The 17,181-nt window shown below is 47.0% G+C and overlaps 1 protein-coding gene across 4 annotated transcripts; it reads left to right on the top strand.

Moving 5' to 3' along the window:
- The first annotated feature begins 334 nt into the window (after positions 1–334).
- Positions 335–10,657, top strand: SPTSSB (serine palmitoyltransferase small subunit B). Of its 4 annotated transcripts, none has more exons than XM_032698519.1 (2): positions 335–399; positions 9,238–10,657. In XM_032698519.1, the coding sequence occupies exon 2, from the start codon at positions 9,268–9,270 to the stop codon at positions 9,508–9,510; it is 243 nt and encodes an 80-aa protein (XP_032554410.1). In that variant the 5' UTR covers positions 335–399; positions 9,238–9,267; the 3' UTR covers positions 9,511–10,657. The 4 variants fall into 4 exon arrangements, with proteins under 4 accessions (XP_032554410.1, XP_032554411.1, XP_032554412.1 ...); XM_032698520.1 differs by having other exon boundaries at positions 343–409; positions 9,240–10,657; XM_032698521.1 differs by lacking the exon at positions 335–399 and adding an exon at positions 593–782 and having other exon boundaries at positions 9,240–10,657.
- Positions 10,658–17,181: the final 6,524 nt, after the last annotated feature.

Genomic DNA, 17,181 nt, shown 5'->3' with positions numbered 1-17,181 from the left:
GAGCCGGGATGCTCCCAGTCACCTGCGGCCCCCGGGCAGCCCTTCGCCCCCCCGCTATGCCGCAAACTACACTAAAAAACAGATATATTCCAAGGTCTGGGCGCGATGTGAAGGGCTCTCGGTGCCCGCAGGTCTGCGCGGGGCAGCTTTGGCGCAGCCGGTGCGCGCTCCCTGCGCTCCCCGCATCCCGCGTGACGCCGGCGTTTGGAAAACCAGGGAAACACCGCGCTCCAGGGAAACAGCCGGCGTGCCGGAGGTGCCAGCCGGCTCCATCCCACGGCATTCCCCAGGCCCGGCCCCGCTCCTCCCACCCCCCGAACGCCGCAAGCCCCAGCGCAGCGGCTGCGGCAGCGGGCGGGGCGGGAGCGGCCCCGGGGCCGCGGCCGAGAGGAGCCGAGCGGGGCGGCAGGTAGGGAGGAAAGAGGGAGGGATGGAGCTGAGGAGGGAGGGAGGGAGGGAGGGAGAGGGGGGTATTTAAACAGCGCCGGGTCGAGGAGCCGCGGTGCGCGGCGCGGAGGTGAGCGCGGCGCGGGGCCGCGGAGCGCCCGCATCCCGGAGCGCCCGCATCCCGGAGCGCCGGTGTTCCCGCAGCCCGCTGTCCCCCAGCCCGCTGTCCCCGCACCAGGAGCCCCGCACGGCCCGGTGGCCGCGCTCAGTCCCCGCTCAGCTGCGCTCGCCCAAGGGCATCGCGGCGGAGGCGCGCCCCGGAGCATCCCCGCAACCCGGAGCAGCCCCGCAGCCCGGGGCCGGTGACCTTGGCACGGAGGGTCTCCAGAGGCTCGGTAAGGAGCGCGGGGGGAAGGCCCGGGAGCAGCGGTGAAGCCTCAGGGGATTTGCTCTGCTGTGCTGCCTTCAAGGTGGTGGTGGCGTTAGGGACTGACCTACAGCCTTCAGCAAGGTCCCTCTGGGCTTCAAATGCTCCCTGCTCGTCGGAAGGAGATGAGCTTCGAGGTCCCTTGGAGCCCGAACCATCCTGTGATTCTGTGACTTGTTGCTGCAGTTGGGGGGTTTCCAGGTGTTGTGGCTGGTGCAGCTGTTGGAGGATGGTTTGCCTTGGCAGGGGGTTACTGGAAACCAAACACCCAGAAACACAAAGGTGGAAACAGGGGATGGAGGAGGGAAGGTGACTGTGCTGCTCAGAGCAGTGTGCTGGAAATACTCACTGCTTACAGGCTCTTTGGTTTTCTTAGAGTTGCTGGTGGCTCCCAGTAATCCTTCAGTGGGAAGCAGGTGCAAGACCCACCTCCCTGTTGGAGCTGGGATAGTAGGGAAGAGAATCCCTGCAATAAAGGCTCTGCTTAGTCACCACAAGGTACTCTGTGGACTGTGGATTTTGATGCTTTAGGAATTGAGATGCTTCTTTATCTTTTTCTCACGGATATCATGAGTATGGTACAAATAACTATGTTTTGAGAGCAATTCCACGAGTCCTTGGAATGATTTCTAGATGGTGCAGGTTTGATGGGGGGAAACAGGGAAGCTCTGCATGAAGCCTGTACATTGCTCCAGCTGGAATGTGGGGAAACAGCATCTGGAGAGCAGCTCAGGGCCATGGGAATGCTTGTTCCATGTTCCCTGTGTCCCAACAGCATCCAGGACATGTGGTGCAGTACACAGCACCAGGATACAGTGCTCCAGCTGGCTGATAACCATCCCTGGCTCTGCTCTGGGTCCTGCCAAGCCAGGTTTTATCAAGCTTTTCCTTAGTGCTGTGTCTGTGCCTCAAGCCTGCTGCCTGCTGGTGTAGAGCCAAGTGAACATTCCCAAAACCAGCACACTGGGAGCAGAGGAGCCCAGGGGGTTGGGATGTCCTCCCAGAGGGGACCCCACTCGTTGCTTTTTAGGGCTCAGCACCACGGGGTGCTGCAGCTTTGAAGAGCCTTGTCTTGCCCTGCTGTGTGACTGAAGGGTTCCTTGTGTCTCCCCTCCAAAAATCAAGGGTGGCTTTGCTCTCCCCTCCTTTTAGGGATATTCTGTATCAACAGCTTTCTGTGGTCAAACGTTTTTGCTCACAGGGATGAAGTGGCCTGTGAGGGAAATCATTCCTTCCTACACCTATGGGGTTAAATCAGTTTCTGTGAAAAATGTGAGTCTCCCTTTTTCCTTCTTATCTGTTGCAGGGATCTCACTTCATTTTTATTTTTCCCCTTTCGGGCCAGTGGCTGCTGTGGTGCAACTCTGCTTCCCTGCATTAGATCTCCAAGGAGATGCACTTGCACAAGAGTTTGGTCCCTGTTTCCCACTAATACCTGTCATTACTCTGACAATACTCACCTTCTCATATTACACATAACCCAAGAGCAGCTGTTATTTTCAGCTGCTTCAGAAATGACTCAGAGCAAAGCAAAGAAGTCTGAATAAAATAAGAACTGCAATCGGAAGTAAATCTTTTTTTAGACCCCAAACACCTCAGCTATTTTGTCTGGAGAGTGATGTGTTTACACAGCCTTCTGAACTTGAAGATCTTAAAAGTCCTCTTGAAGGATGTAGATGATGTCCCAAATCTCACAAGTCTTGCAGGAACTAAGGTTTGTCACCAAGAGCAAAGGCAAAACCTCACCAAACCCCCTCTAAGATATTCCTGCAACAGTTCTTTGAGAACTCTTAATTTTTGAGTATTTGCAATTTAAACCTGGTGCTGGTCTCTTGTTACAAACTTGAGGGGTTTTTTTGGGAATCAGTTTAGTTCAAAACCATGTCTGTCCTAAACTGTGCTTGCCCTGAAAATACAGGGAAAGCTTTTCCTGGGATTTCAAGTTGCCAGTTTACCTGTGTGCCCTGGCAGAGCTGCTCACCAGTTCTGCTCCAGGGTGCAAGTCCTGTCCCAGGGGGAGGACTTGGAGCCCAAAACATGCTCAGCCCAGAGGAAGCTGGAAAGGAAGAGATTTGTGCACAGACTGTAAGGAGCAGATAGTTATGTAAGGAAATGACTGAGGAAACTTCAGAGGAGGGAAGAACGGAAAAATTGTTGAAAAATTAATTTGGCCTTGGAAGAAAATGGGACAGAGCTGCTCCAAGGATGTTGTTGTTGCAGAGAAGCTGCATCTTCTCCTTCCTCTGCCTGAGTAGAGAGAGGGGGGAGGACTGATAAATCAGCCAGGCTGCAAAGTTAGGGGGAGTTGATTTATTCACCAATGTGGCTTTGCTAGGAGCAGCCTACAGCTTGCAGGGGTAGGTAAGGCATGAAATCAGTCTAAACTTTAACTGTTTTCAACCTCTGTTCTGCTATTGAATGGTTGGGAGCCTCTCTCCAAATGAAATCCCCGTGGGTGCTGCTCTCCTGAGGGTCAACAGTTTGTACATCACATTTAAAATTACTTCCCACACCATTATGGGCCATAATACCCCCCATCTTTGTGCTCAGCTCAACTGAAGGAGCAAATTTGCCATTTCAACAAAAAAATAGTCAGGTGTTTGCCTTCCACTGTTTATTGTTAAATACTTCCACCCAGGCTGACAAGAATCCATGTGTTCCAGGTAGGGATGGAGCTGAATTATAGCACCAAACCCCTGCTGGGGAGCCCAGAAGAGCTGCTGGAGGAGCATGGACGTGGCAGCACACGAGGGGGAGGTTTGGGGTCAGAGCTGGACATGAGGAAGTTGGGCCAGACTTTGTGCAGGAGTGGCTTTGCCACCCCGTGAGTGTTTTGCTGCCTTGTTTGGAGTCACCAGAGGTAAAAGGAAGTCTTCCCGAAGAGCAAAAGGTCTTGTGTGCATTATGTAACGTATAAAAGAACCCAAACAGCACCTCTGTGCTCCCACTGAGGGCAGCAGGAAGGAGGGCTGGTGTTTAAAGATCAGGAAGATGCTGGAGTTCCTTCTCCTGAGCAAGGGAAAGCAGAAATGGGGCTGAAAACGCTTTTCTGCCTCACCCTTTCCACTTTTGAAGCATTTTTCCCAGTCCTGGAAGAATTTCTTTCATTCAGAAAACCCCACAGGAGCAGTCAAACCATGTTCACCCACATGCAGAATGTCTGAGTCATGTAGAGCAATAAAATTTGACCAGCTCAGAGCTTTATCCTGCTGTTGGACGGGACACAAGCAGGAGCTCACACATTTCCTGGAGCACAGGAGCTGGCAGGAATGCAGGGCCCAGTGTGCTGAGGTGCTGATTCAGGAGGATGAAAGCCGAGGGAAAGGAACCAGAGATTGCCTCAGTGCTGCTCTGCACTGCAGAATTACAGGTGGGGTATAAACCAATTGTAATTATTTATTACAGTCTGGATGTCGAGGCATTTTTAACGGGGCCTCCTTCGGGATTGTTGCTGCTGTTCTCACTCACATCCTCTGCCTGGTGTTTCCTCCCTCTGAAAACAAGCTCGAGGGGACATTTAAAGATCCATGTGGAAGTACTGCAGTAACCTGAGGGGTTTCTGCTTCTCAGGAGGGAACAGGCAGCTTTCTAGGCTGAGCTGAGGAATTGGAGCCACAGGGATGCAACAGAGGAACAGGCTGAGGGTGTCCCTGGGATTCCCTGCACTAACTGCTGCCTCAGAGAAATTTCTTCCCTACTGCTGGTCCACAGGACCTGAATTTCATTCCTTATGCTCTGTGCTTGATGCTCACTGAATAAAACATTAAAGGAGTGAGTGAAGGATGGAGCGGGAATGGGAATCCCTTTATGGTTCTATTTGCACTTGGAGATGTCTGTCTGCACAAATTTGGAGATGTCTGTCTGCACAAAATCACTGGGCTCAGCCCAGGATCACATTGGCTTGTCCCCCCCCAAGAGGGACAAGACTGGTGCCTTGGATAAATCAGGATATTCCGAGTTACAGCAGAACAAACCCATTTAACACAATAAAACGACAAAGAAGAGCTGAATAACCTGCAGAAAGGATTTCTACTTCAATCCCCAAGGGGGTGACTACCCATTCCTCTTCTAATAGCTGCAATTATTTATATAGCAGACAACTTAAAAACAATTACTGCACTTTGCCTCATTGCACCTCCCACATGTGGGTGCTCAGGGGTGGTTGGACTGGGAACCCCCTCAGGAGCTCGTGGTAGGATTTTATTTAAGCTTCAGCAGGAGAGGAATCCCTCAGGATGCTGCAAAACCCACCCACTCTTCCTTCTGTGCTATCACAGCAGTTATTTAGCAAATGGCTAATTTCTAGCCAATTAAATATTTGCATTTTGGAGGTGGATTGATTGATTGATTGTTTTTCTTCTCTCCTTGTCCCTGCTTTACATTCAAAGCACCAGAGGCACCCTGTGAACGGGGCCACCTCCACTCCCAGGGTTTGTTTTTCCCCCTTCCAGATAAACTTAGACCTGAATATATGTTGGAAAGCCTTTTTCTCTGTATGTGTAACTCAACCAACCCCTCCTGCTGAAGGTGTCCAGTGTTTCTCAAGCATTCTTTGGAAACCAGTCTATCCCAGTTCCCCTCCAAGAATGTTTCTTTCCACAGGAATTTCCCACCAGGTGCTGTCCAGCCATGGGTCAGAGTTGTAGACCTACACTATGACCAAAATTCCCCAAATCCCAGCTGCTCAAAGCATAAATTCCACATTAAAGTCCCTTACACTGGCATCTTCAGGTTCCAACTCCCAATTAACTCCAAGACCAGGTCACTAATAAAGCAATTTTTGAGATTAGACATGCTCTGAAATGAAACTTGGGGCATTTTGATGATGATTTATCTTTCCAGCTGCCCTAATCAGAGGCATGTATCAACAAGCAAGAAAATCAGGCAGCCACTTAAAACAATAAAAGCTGCTTTACAGGTTTCTCTTCTTGGGTTTGGTTCTTTTTTTTTTTTTTGGCTTGGAGGTGGAATTGCTGAAAATAACCTGAATGTTGCTTAATGGCTTGAGAAGGAGAATTCTCTTCATTTCACTCATAGCTGGCTGGAACAGTCCCATGGCCTCTAGAAAGGCATTTCCACAACACAATCGAATGTTTAAATCCAAATTTATAGGCGGACAGTGTTAAGTTAAAATGGCATAAGAGCAAATTACCTCCTGCTCTGGAATACTGGGAATTAATGAGTGAATAACTCAGGACTCTTTCAACTCAGAGTCACAGTAGTAATATAATGAAATACAGCAATGCTTAAAAATGGAAGTAGAAGGACAAATCCTGCTGAAAATACAGATTTATTTTTTTTTTAGCCTCAGAAGTTTGTGCAGTGATCTGCCATTCCCTTTGGTTATTGGTACAAGTAATTTGGGTGGGAAAGCTGCTGGAGATGTGGAGCTTTGGGCTGTTCCTCGTGCTCCACACTGGGCCCAAATTAATGCAAACAGGGTTCCTTCCCAGAGGTGTCTGTGGCACAGGGCAGTCTGGTCTCTGGTTTCCTGAGCAGCTGGTTTAAGGTGCCTTTTTTTTCCTTTCCCTCCTATGTTTTCCTTCATAAATTATGCACCTGGAATGGCATTATCCTGCAACACTCTGTGCTGCTGCCCTTCTCCTGCTATCAGAGAAGGTCTCTGGGCAGATGAAATGCAGTGGAGGTGAGTTAGTGGTGAGGACTCTGTAATTCACTGTTTGGCTTTTACTTATCTCAGCCTCTGCCATTCATTAGGAGACCACAAAGCCTCTGCATTAAGACAGTGTGTTTTCCCTGGTATTCCAGGAGTGCCTGGGCATGGAGTTATCCCCCTGCACCCTGAACTGGGAGAAGCAGCGAAGCACAGGCTGGACTTTGTGGTGGAGCTGAGTGGAAACACAATCCCCAGGCTGGAGAAAGAAAGTGTGATGAGGTCTTTGGTTAAATCAAAAAGGGCTGCTCATCATTTTAACGACTTCATCCTTTATTCATGTCTCCCTCCAAGACAGCAGTGCCTGGGAAGTGATAGGGCTGAGGCTGCAGCCTGGTTGAATATCAGGCAAATCAGCCTGGGGAAGGTTTTCCCTGGCTTTGGCTGCTCCTTAACCAGCTCTATACAGAGATACACAAGTGTATGTGCACCTCTGGTGCCTCAGAGCCTCAGCCACCCACAGCCAGTGCTCCAGCCTTGCAGCAGACAGGATTAGCAGGTATTTACCCAAGAAAGGTATGAGTTTAACTAGCACAGGTCTAACCCCAGTGTAAATACCTTAATCCTAGAGAGTATCAGAGGGCCCTTATCATTCTCCTTCCAATTGTAGAGGAAAGGGCTTAACCTCTTCATTGGAAAATGCTGCTCTTTTTGCACAGGGGCTAAATAGAGACACTTTTGGCTCCCAGGGAGTCACAGTTTGCCAGCTGTGCCATTTTTATTGAAGGCTTTGCAATATTTACAAGGCTTTAAGGTCTCTCTTGAGTTCTGCTTTAAAATAAATTATCTTCCATTCATGCCAGGACAGGGACCAGTGGTGACATTTCTGCCCAGCCTGAACTCTTGGAAGTAAAACTGTTCCCAGCAAAGACAGTCATTGCTGGATTTAAAATGGGACTGATCTTCCCCCCAAAAAGCACTGGAGGCAGTTTCTTGGTCTGGGAGATATGGAAAGATGGAAGTGAAGGAAATGAACTGCTTTATGGGAATTGGGGGAATAAAGGATATATTGGGAAGGTACTGATGGTTGGAGGACACAGAAGAAAGGCTGGTGGGAAGGAAAGTGTGTTTGTTGGGGGGTGATGGGGCAAGTACAGAAAGATTGCTGCATAAAAATCTGGACAGAAACCTGAGAGGTGGGAGGAGAAAATGGGGAGAGGTGCCTGCACATGGATGAGGAGGGGGAATAAACCCCCAAATCTACCTTGCAGCCTCTCCAGACAGTGAGGTGTGAAAGCACCAGTGACCCAGGGGAAGAAAGACAGAGAAATACAATCCAAGGTGTGTGCACTTGACTGGGCAACCACCAGACAAACATTTACACACTAGCAACCAAAATAAAGCTGTTAGAAAACAAACCAGGCATCCTTTGTATGGGTACTTTGTCTTCCCTTTGGTAAATACCCACAAACCACCAGAATATTGTGGACAGCAGCAAACCACTGAGTGCTGTCATATTTTTTGGCCTGTATCAGTGGTCTCTCATTATTTTAATCACAGGCTGCAAATTTTTCACTGCTGCCTTAGTATTTGTGGCTTTGAGGGATGGGAAATTTCTGGTGCCCAAAACTCGCTACGAACACAAGGCCTGAGGGATGTGATGTGTCCAAGTTTCTCTGTTCCTGGCATTTTAGGCAACAGAAGTGTAGGGAAAAATGATACATTGGAAGGTTTTCCAGCAGGAAAATCTGCTGTATTCCCTGTGAGCTGACCTGTGTGTCCTTAAACTCAACCCCCAAAATTAAGAAGTCCCTCTGGGAAGCCTCGTACAGTTGCTTGTCATTCTGTTTTCTTGAAATACATGGTTTTAGCCTGCATTTAAAGGTTATTTAAAATGCCAAAAAACAATTTTAACAATAAGCAATGGAAGGCAAACCCCATTTCCTAGTTTATACTTACTCAACCGTTCCCCTTTCCACGTGGAGCTGGGAACAGCCAATGCAGAAAGGTATCACCTCAGAGGAAAATCTTTCCTAGACTTGTAACTTCTATTAAATACATTTAATCTGCAATGTTTCTTATTTCTTTGGAGTGAGCTGGAAAAACTTCTTCTGCAATTCGAGGTTATTTTTCCTCCCTTTCATAGCTTGTCTTTTTTTTTTATTCCCAACAATTGCAGAAATAATAAAAATATTACCAGAAGGAAGCACAGGGGGGTTTAGAGCAGTTTTTTTAATCTCATTTTATCCCCAGGGCATATCTGTCTGCCACCCACATTTATGGGAGCTGACCCAAAGCCTTCCCTTTTAAATGCCTATTTCCCTGATTTCCATGTGATTCCTGTGCCTTTGTAGGCTCATGTGGTTTTAATTCCTAGAATAGAATGAATAGAAAAACACAATCACAGTCAGAATGTGGGAATTCATAGAATCACAGGATGGGTTGGGATGGAAGGGACCTTAAAGCTCATCCAGTCCCACTCCCTGCCATGGGCAGGGACACTTTCCACTAGCCCAAGTTGCTCCAAGTCCCATCCAACCTGGCCTGGAACAGTTCCAGGGCTGGGGCAGCCACAGCTTCTCTGGGAATTGAGATTGTCCAAGTGATAGAGCTTTAATAAATTCAAGAAGCAGCTGCAGAGCTCAACACTGTTCCCTGTGCTGCTGATGGCACTGATGTGTTACCTCTGCTCGAAATTCACTTTATACAACGCTCACATGTGATATCAAACTCAAAATGATGGTCACCACATCCTGGTTCAGTGCCAGGCCTTTCCGGCGCAGTTTAATCCGGAGTTTCCTGTCGTTCTAGGTCGTCTCCCAACCTCCAGGAGCTGAGGATGGATGTGAAGCGGGTGAAGGACTATATCTACTGGCTGTACTACCAGTACCTGCTGGTGACCTGCAGCTACGTGCTGGAGCCCTGGGAGCAGTCCATGTTCCACACCATCACGGTGACCGTGGTGGCCATGGTGGTGTACACGGCCTACGTCTTCGTGCCCATCCACGTCCGCCTGGCCCTCGAGTTCTTCTCCCAGATTTTCGGGGCCCAGCCCGACGGCGCCGTGTCCGTGGTGAACTGAACCCGCCCCGGCAGCTCGTGTGGAATGCTGTGTGTTTGTTCCAAAGCACTCTGGCAGGAAAACACCGTTTTCTCTCACGACACACGGCTTTGCTTCATTCCCAGAGCTGGGGAGCGGAGGGAGGCTCTGAGGTCCTGCCTGCACAGCCCCTCTTAAACCAGCCCAGGCAGCACATCACCTGCAATGCCACATTTGCCTGATTTCAACCACTTTCAGCAGCCTAATTTAATCACTCTGGCATGTGCAGAACAGCAGAGACTGCGATGGCTGAGGGGTGCAACACTCATCACACACAAAGTTCACAGTGCAGGGGAAAAACACCCCATGGCTTCTCTGCCCAGGCTACAGAATATAAAGAAATTAGTATATCCAGCATGATTTGAGTGCTAATACCTGGCTGGTTATTGACTTCTAATTTTTAATGGATGGGAGAGGAAGAGAAAGCAAGAGGAGGATGAACTTTAATCCAACTTTTTTGCATCTAAGTTGTTGCACCTGAGTTCAGATGGTCTAAAAGAGATTTATTTTTTTTTAATACTGTGTGTAATCTTGCAGTTTAGTGAAGGTGACAGAAAGAAGCAAACTCAGCCCTGTTTCAGTGCCCTCCTGCCTTATTTGATAAAACCCAAGACCTTTTCTTTCTGCTCCCACTCACCAAGGCAGCAAAGAGCATGTCAGCACCAGGGGAAGATGATCGAGGAATCAGCGTGGAAGTAATATTTTAATACCTGCAGGGAAGTCTGAGGGCTTAAAGAGATCTCCTTTCTAAAGAAGAAATTAGATTTATAATCATTGCCCGTGGGGAGTTTCTGGAACAATGAAAGGTTGTTTGGTTTTCACACTACACCTCAATCACATGTAAATCCCGAATCATAAATTACAGCTGCACATCTCTAACAGCTGATGCTGCTGTTCTCAGAAGCGAGAGGTGCAAAATGTAAATAGCTTTCAAATGATGATTGCACAGTTATAGGATGTAAAAAAAAAAAAACCTCTTAGCTTCTTTATCAAGCTGCAGTGGGGTCCTGCACCTTAAAAGCACAAATCTGTTTGCAAACGAAGACATGTTGTGAAGGTTGACCAGATCTGAACATGTGTATGCAGTTTTTTTCAGATAAAAATTAAATTTTATTCTTCTGAAACGACATTCTGGTGCTCATGACTCAGCTCTTCTGTGTTTTCTCTTCATTCATAAATAGTCTGGATGTGTGTGGGCCAGGCTGGCACTGTGGCAGAGATTATTTTGGAATAAATGTTCTGGGATGAGGTTTGAGAGCTCCCTAAACGGATCCATGGGGGGACTGCCACGTTCATCCTACTGGATCCGAGCCCTCTCCTGTCTCTGGGGGAAAAAAGTCACTGATCTGCTTCAAATTAAGGCAACAAATACCTGTGTGTGCTGGTGGCACAAGTGAGTGGTTTGGGCTCAAATGGAAGCCAAAACCTCAGCTGTCCTGGCAGTTTAATCCCAGTTGTTATTCTGCAAATCCAGGGTGCCAAGCTGTAATCACACTTCCAGTTATCCCACAGCATGGGAGGAGACGAAAAATGGCAATACCTGTGACATTTTCTATGGAAGCAGCCCGTAAATAGACTCAAAATAGACTCAATAGACCAAAAAGTTACAAGCCAAATGTCAGAGGTGAAAAAATAAAAATATTTACCCAGCAAGTTGGTGCTTGAACCAAAAACCTGTGCCAAATTTTATTTTCAATTCTGTTGTTAACTACATAATATGATGATGTAAATGCCTTGGCATCTCCTCATCAATCCTGTTTCCAGTAACATCACATTTTTTAATTTCTGAAAAAGGGGATTTCTTCCCCATGTCATCAGACCCAACTGACCTGCTTTTTGGAGGACAAGGAAAAACACTTTTTCATAGTTTTGCAAAGCTGGGTCTCCTGTCTCCAAGGCACACACCCCGATGGAATTTTGCTATTTAAACATTTAACTGAGAGCAAACAGAACAAGGAAGTTCCTTTGCTCAGGAAGAGGGATTTCAATTGCCCTCCCATGATGGGATTCGGAAAGCACTTTTCTTCCTTATTGGGCCTGTTATCCTTGCCTGGCTTTGCAGGAGGTGCAGGAAGATGGAGGAAAAACAGCAGCAGCTGCTTTTTGGGAGGGTTCCAGCAGCCTTACTCCAGTGAAAATTCCTTTTTTTTTTTTTTGAGTGAGTTCTTCAGCTTCACTAAATTTCAAAAGTTTGGGGTGAGAGGTATTCACCAGAAAGGAAAGAAACAGCTGAAAATAACCTCTGCTAAAAAGCCTTTTGAGATTTTCCCAACCCTTTGCACTTCTCCTTGCTGCTGGAAAAGCTGGAATAACTCTACCTACTTATTATTCAAAATCTGTGGGTTCCAGCAGGAGACTTCAAGGCATTTTTGGCACTCAGCAGTGAACAGAAGCAATTTTTTTCCCCCCAACTAAAAGAGAGAGGAGGTGAGGTAACACTTTTGACAGCTTGAGACCACACCACCACAGCTTGGGAAATTCTGCTCCAGCACTGAAATCCCTTTCCCTGTAGATGAAACCATTCATCCAGGATGGAAAGAGGTTGTAAGGTGGAAGCAGGGTCTTGTTTTGGAGCTCCCAGTAACACCAGTATGTCCAGCACATGGCAACAGCCCCTTGTGAGAAGTATGTATAAGTATAAAGCACCTTGGCAGGGCACTGTTTTCTCCTGCTTCATTATTGCTCTACATTAATTGCACTTAATTGCTCCGTTATTGCCCTGCTAATTGTAGTTCAGGCTGAGCACAGCAGCTGGGGGTTTTTACACAAAAAAAAAAAAAGAAAAAAGGTCAATGAAAGGAGTGTGTTAAGAGTGAACAGGACCAATAATCCAACAGTGAAAACCAAACCAAAAGCAGGAAGGGGAGACGAACCCGTTCCAGCTGCACTGATCCCGAAAGTACAAATGCACCATTAAATTAAGCCAGGAGAAATTTGGGGGCTCAGTTGGCTGGCACCATACCTCTCTCTTGTTTAAAACTCATTTTCTTAATTCCATTTCATCAAAGCTCCCATTTATCCTGCCATAAAGGTTTCCCGGCCAATTTCATGGATCACCTCCCAAATCCATTGCCCAGGCGACTCCACATGAACGTGGTCAGACCATGAACCCTCAGAACTTTCTCCCTGAAGCCCCTCTGGGCATCCTTTACCCGAGACTGTTAAAAACAGCTTCCCAAGGACCTTTTCCTTAGCTGGAAATATATATTCCTTCCTGGTCTTGCCCAGCAACACGGATCAGGATCACCACCAGTGCCCCTGCACATCTACCAGGCTTATTTCTAAGTTATTTGGATGTACTTTTATCACATTAATTAAAAAGTTGAGATTAAAATAGGACAGCAGCAATTTTTAGCTCAAGGGTCATCAGTGGGATGCCATGTCCGTGACTAAACTCAGCTTAGCAAGCAGTGACTAAATGCAGTCCTAACTTAATTTGAAGTGTGATATTCCCACAGAGAGCCTTAGAGTGGCTCCTCCTCACTGCTTATCAACAGAAGAAAGAGAAAGCTCTGTTTCCATCCTTTCCCCTGATCTTTCTGGAAAAGACTGGAAAAACAATCCAAGGTGGTTGGTGGGGAAGCGCTGCCACTTCCTATCCTACAAACCTTGTGGGCACCTGCATCCAAACCAGTCACTTGTGGAGATAAATCATCCTCTGAGTGCCCAATTTACATGGAATTCCACGAAAAATGAGCCCCCGTGTTTATGAAGTTTTGAAATCTTAAGGAAGTTCAAGTACTTTTTTTTGGTTTTAAGTTTTATTATTGCTGTGGTTCGGCCATGATTTAAGATCTTGTTTGGATGAGAAATTAGTGAAAAGAAAAGGTGGGGTTTTTTTTACTTATAATGATTCACACCGTTATGGTTAAAAGTTAAAAGGTCCTAAAGTTTTGATCGAGTGAAAAATGTCATTAATGTACTTTAAGTAATAATTTTTTAGAAAGGTCTTTTATAAATCTTCCAAACCAGTGAGTTTATATCATCAACCAATAGCACTCAGAACCTGCAATGCATGAGAAATGTGCCCCCACAGAGATCCCTCTCAGAAACTTCCTACAAATGAAAATGTGTGTACAGGGAAGGGAGCCCAAAAGAAAGATGGAGAGAAACTATTGACAAGGACGTGTAGTGACAGGACAAGGAGGAATGGCTTTAAATTAGAAAAGAGGAGGTTTAGATGGGATTTTGGGAAGAAATTGTTCCCTGGGAGGGTGGGGAGGCCCTGGCACAGGTTGCCCAGAGAAGCTGTGGCTGCCCCTGGATCCCTGGAGGTGTCCAAGGCCAGGTTGGAGCAACATGGGCTAGTGGGAGGTGTCCCTGCCCATGGCAGGGGTGGGACTGGATGACCTTCAAGGTCACTTCAACCCAAACCATCCCACGATTCTGCTCTCCAGGGTAGGAAGTTTCTGCTGCAAAGGACAGACGTCCTGAGCTCCTTGTGAACACCCACCTTGTCTCTGTCTGCCTTCACCTCTGACCTAAGCAATGCTCCACTTCCAGAATTTAATTCCCTAATTACCTGGAAGTTAGGGAAAAGAACCAGCTATTTAAGCCATGGTAAAAGAAGCACAGCAGGTGTACTAACAGCAGAACCACATGAACCACAAATCACACTCGAGCAGCAGCAGCGTGAGCCGAAATTGGGACAATTCTCACAGATGAATTATTGCACCCCGGGGCACAGACGTGGACAAGTGGCCACGTGCCAAGCTGAGCACTGGAAATTAAGGCAGAACAGGCTAATTTTCAAATGAAATATTACTGAACTTTTAATAACTTCCTCACGTTCACACAAAACGTTCAACGTGCAGCGTTGCACCAACAGCAGTGCTGTCCTCTCGCAGGGCACGAGTCGACCCCTGCCCAAATCATTTTAATTATTTTCTCTGAAAACACCACATCAAAGTGGTTCTATCAGCAAGTTCCTGATATCCTACTACAAACTGAAAAACTGGGAAGTCAGCAGCAAAGCTGGACTCCTTCTGAAGTGCAAATCCTCAGCTTCTTCAGCCCCATCAAACCACCCAACACACAGCCCCATTACAAATTTGTTGCAGTCAAGGGAATCAAGGGAGTGGAAATTATTGAAACGTTCCAGTAAAATAAATCTACCTTGAATCTCAGGAAACTGAAAATGCTGTGTGCTGTCAGTGGCTGTCAGCTGACACAGGAGGTCTGATGCCTGTATTATTCCCGAGATCCCCCAAAGGCTGGATCTGAGTTTGTCCCACGACTCCATCAGCAAGAGCCGAAACAAAACTGGCTCCTCTTCACTCTGTCCTTACACACAGGAGGCAAAACTCAGCCTGAACTAATCGAAGTGCTTCTAATCACGATCAGCTTTAATATATTTATTCCTCAGAGTAGGCAATCTTCTGCCTGATTTGAGGAGCCCAAATTATGAAAATGTCTCCAGGTAACTTCCATGGAAACTCCCTGGCTGTGGGGCTCTGATTCACAGGTGGAGGTAAGAATTAATTCTGAGAATTCCCACTTGTCATCATCCCTGCCTGCTCCACCCTAATTTCACCCATTGCTACATCAGGACAGGGAAGAGCTGATAAACTCTGCTGATTCTGGTGTTTCACTACAGTCAATTTTTACCTGGATAATCAAGGCTTTCTTTATATTAGAATAAGCTCCAAGCTGGAAATAGGCTCTAGAAATCACTTCATGTGGCCTGATATAAGTCGTAGCACCCCCCTCAATTAGCAACACACTTTAGTCAGGGCTTAGAAGTGAAGTTAAAAAGATGCCCATGTACCTTTTGCATCAAAATATGGATCTTAATGCTGAGGAGTGCTCAGGCAAGAGAAAAAAAAATCAAGAACCAGGGAAAAGAGGAGAATGGAAATATCCACATGACGGAGAATAGGAAAAATCTGCATGGAAAGAGTCAGATGATGCTTTTCTTACAATGACTGAGCAAAGAGGGATGAAATGGAGGTAAGTTGTGGCAGTGCCAGGGATAGATTTCTGTCAGCCAAGGTGCTGCTTCCATTAGTTTGTTCTGGGAGCTCCTATTTTTCTCCAGAATCATGAGATCAGAAATATCTCATTATTTTGAGGTCATCCTCAAGGACAATTTACACATTGTGAATCTTTATGAGCTTTTGGTATTTAGAAAAAGATGAACAGGAGGAGAAGAGAAAATGCAGGTAAAAAGCACATCATGGAGATTCTGACACAAAACAAGGGAGGCCGGGCTTGGGACAAGCACCCTGACACGGAGAGGGCTGGAATGGGATTGCAGCAATGTAATTAAAGGATGGGGAGCAAGGCCTCACCCATCAGGCTGGCAGAAGAAAGAGCTTCTATCGGTTCCTTGTGTTCTCCACAGCCATAAATTGCACAAGAGAGAAGCCTGGTAGCTCTCACACACTAATTATCTGCCAAATGCACAGAGATTGAGTGATTTATGAGGCAACAACTGGAAAAAGAGATGGTGCAAACCGAGTCAACACATCCAGCTATGGATATTCTGGTGCCTTGCTCAGGGAAGTATGGGATGGCCCAGATATTTCACTCCAGGGAAATAATACACCTCAAGGAGCTTTCTCCACGCCACAGATGAACATTTTGGACTTCCCTTTCCAATATTTCTCCTCACGTGAGAATTGAAGGCAGAGCTTGATGGAATCCAGTGGGATCAGGCCACTGTTGAGGTGTGTGCACCTGCCCCCAGCAGGCTCATGGGTGGTCTGGAGGCACATCAAAAAATGCCAAGTGCTTCCTGTGCTCCAATCTTTCCCATTTTGTAAGAGGTGACTCACGTGCTATCAAAAAATCTGAGTATTTTGCTCTCCAGAAGCTCTTCCTTATCACAGACACATTTTCGTGGCACCAAAATACCTCAGAGCCCCACACCCAGTTCAGTATCAGCTTTTCATTCAGAACTGGGTATTAGGAGAAATTCTTCCCTGGGAGGGTGGGGAGGCCCTGGCACAGGTTGCCCAGAAAGCTGTGGCTGCCCTTGAATCCCTGGAAGTGTCCAAGGCCAGGTTGGATGGGCTTGGAGCAACCCAGGATAGGAAGGTGTCCCTGCCCATCTCAGAGGGTTGGAACCTTTAAGGTCCCTTCCAACCCAAACCACTCCATGACTCTATGAATTTCTGTGCCCTCAAAAACCCACTCCACTCATCACAGCACTTGGGCACTGCAATAAGCACTTTGCAGCAGCCCTGGACCCGTGGCTTCTTTTCCCCAAGAAATCTTCAATATCAAAACGAGCCTCACTGGGATTGTCTTTCATACAAATGCAGATCCTCCTAAATAAATAATGAGCTGCAGCATTTGGGAAGTTTCCACTCCCTCGTCCAATGCAGTAAGTTCTGGTTTTGCAATTTTCTGGCTGAGCAATACCTGCACAGATATCTTTTAACAGCCATGTGTCAGCTCTCCCTGTCGTGCGTGTGCCAACAGGATGGGAGAGGTGGAAAGGAAAATCCAACCCACCACAATTGCACCATCTTCCTGAGGATTTATCTCCCTGCATAATTATAAAATGCAAATGCCCTCAGAGAGGGCTGCTGCATGCAAAAGAAAATAATAAACACATAAGAAGAAAGAGTTAATTGCCATTGCATTTATCAAACCCAGCACCTCAGCATGTCTTAGGTTACCAGTGGTAGGATGATTCAACGTTCAAGT

This window comes from Chiroxiphia lanceolata, chromosome 10, assembly GCF_009829145.1.
Source record: "Chiroxiphia lanceolata isolate bChiLan1 chromosome 10, bChiLan1.pri, whole genome shotgun sequence".
In the NCBI taxonomy this organism is placed as follows: domain Eukaryota; kingdom Metazoa; phylum Chordata; class Aves; order Passeriformes; family Pipridae; genus Chiroxiphia; species Chiroxiphia lanceolata.
The sequence above is the reverse complement of the archived record's forward strand: the minus strand, read 5'-3'. Positions and strand labels throughout refer to the sequence as shown.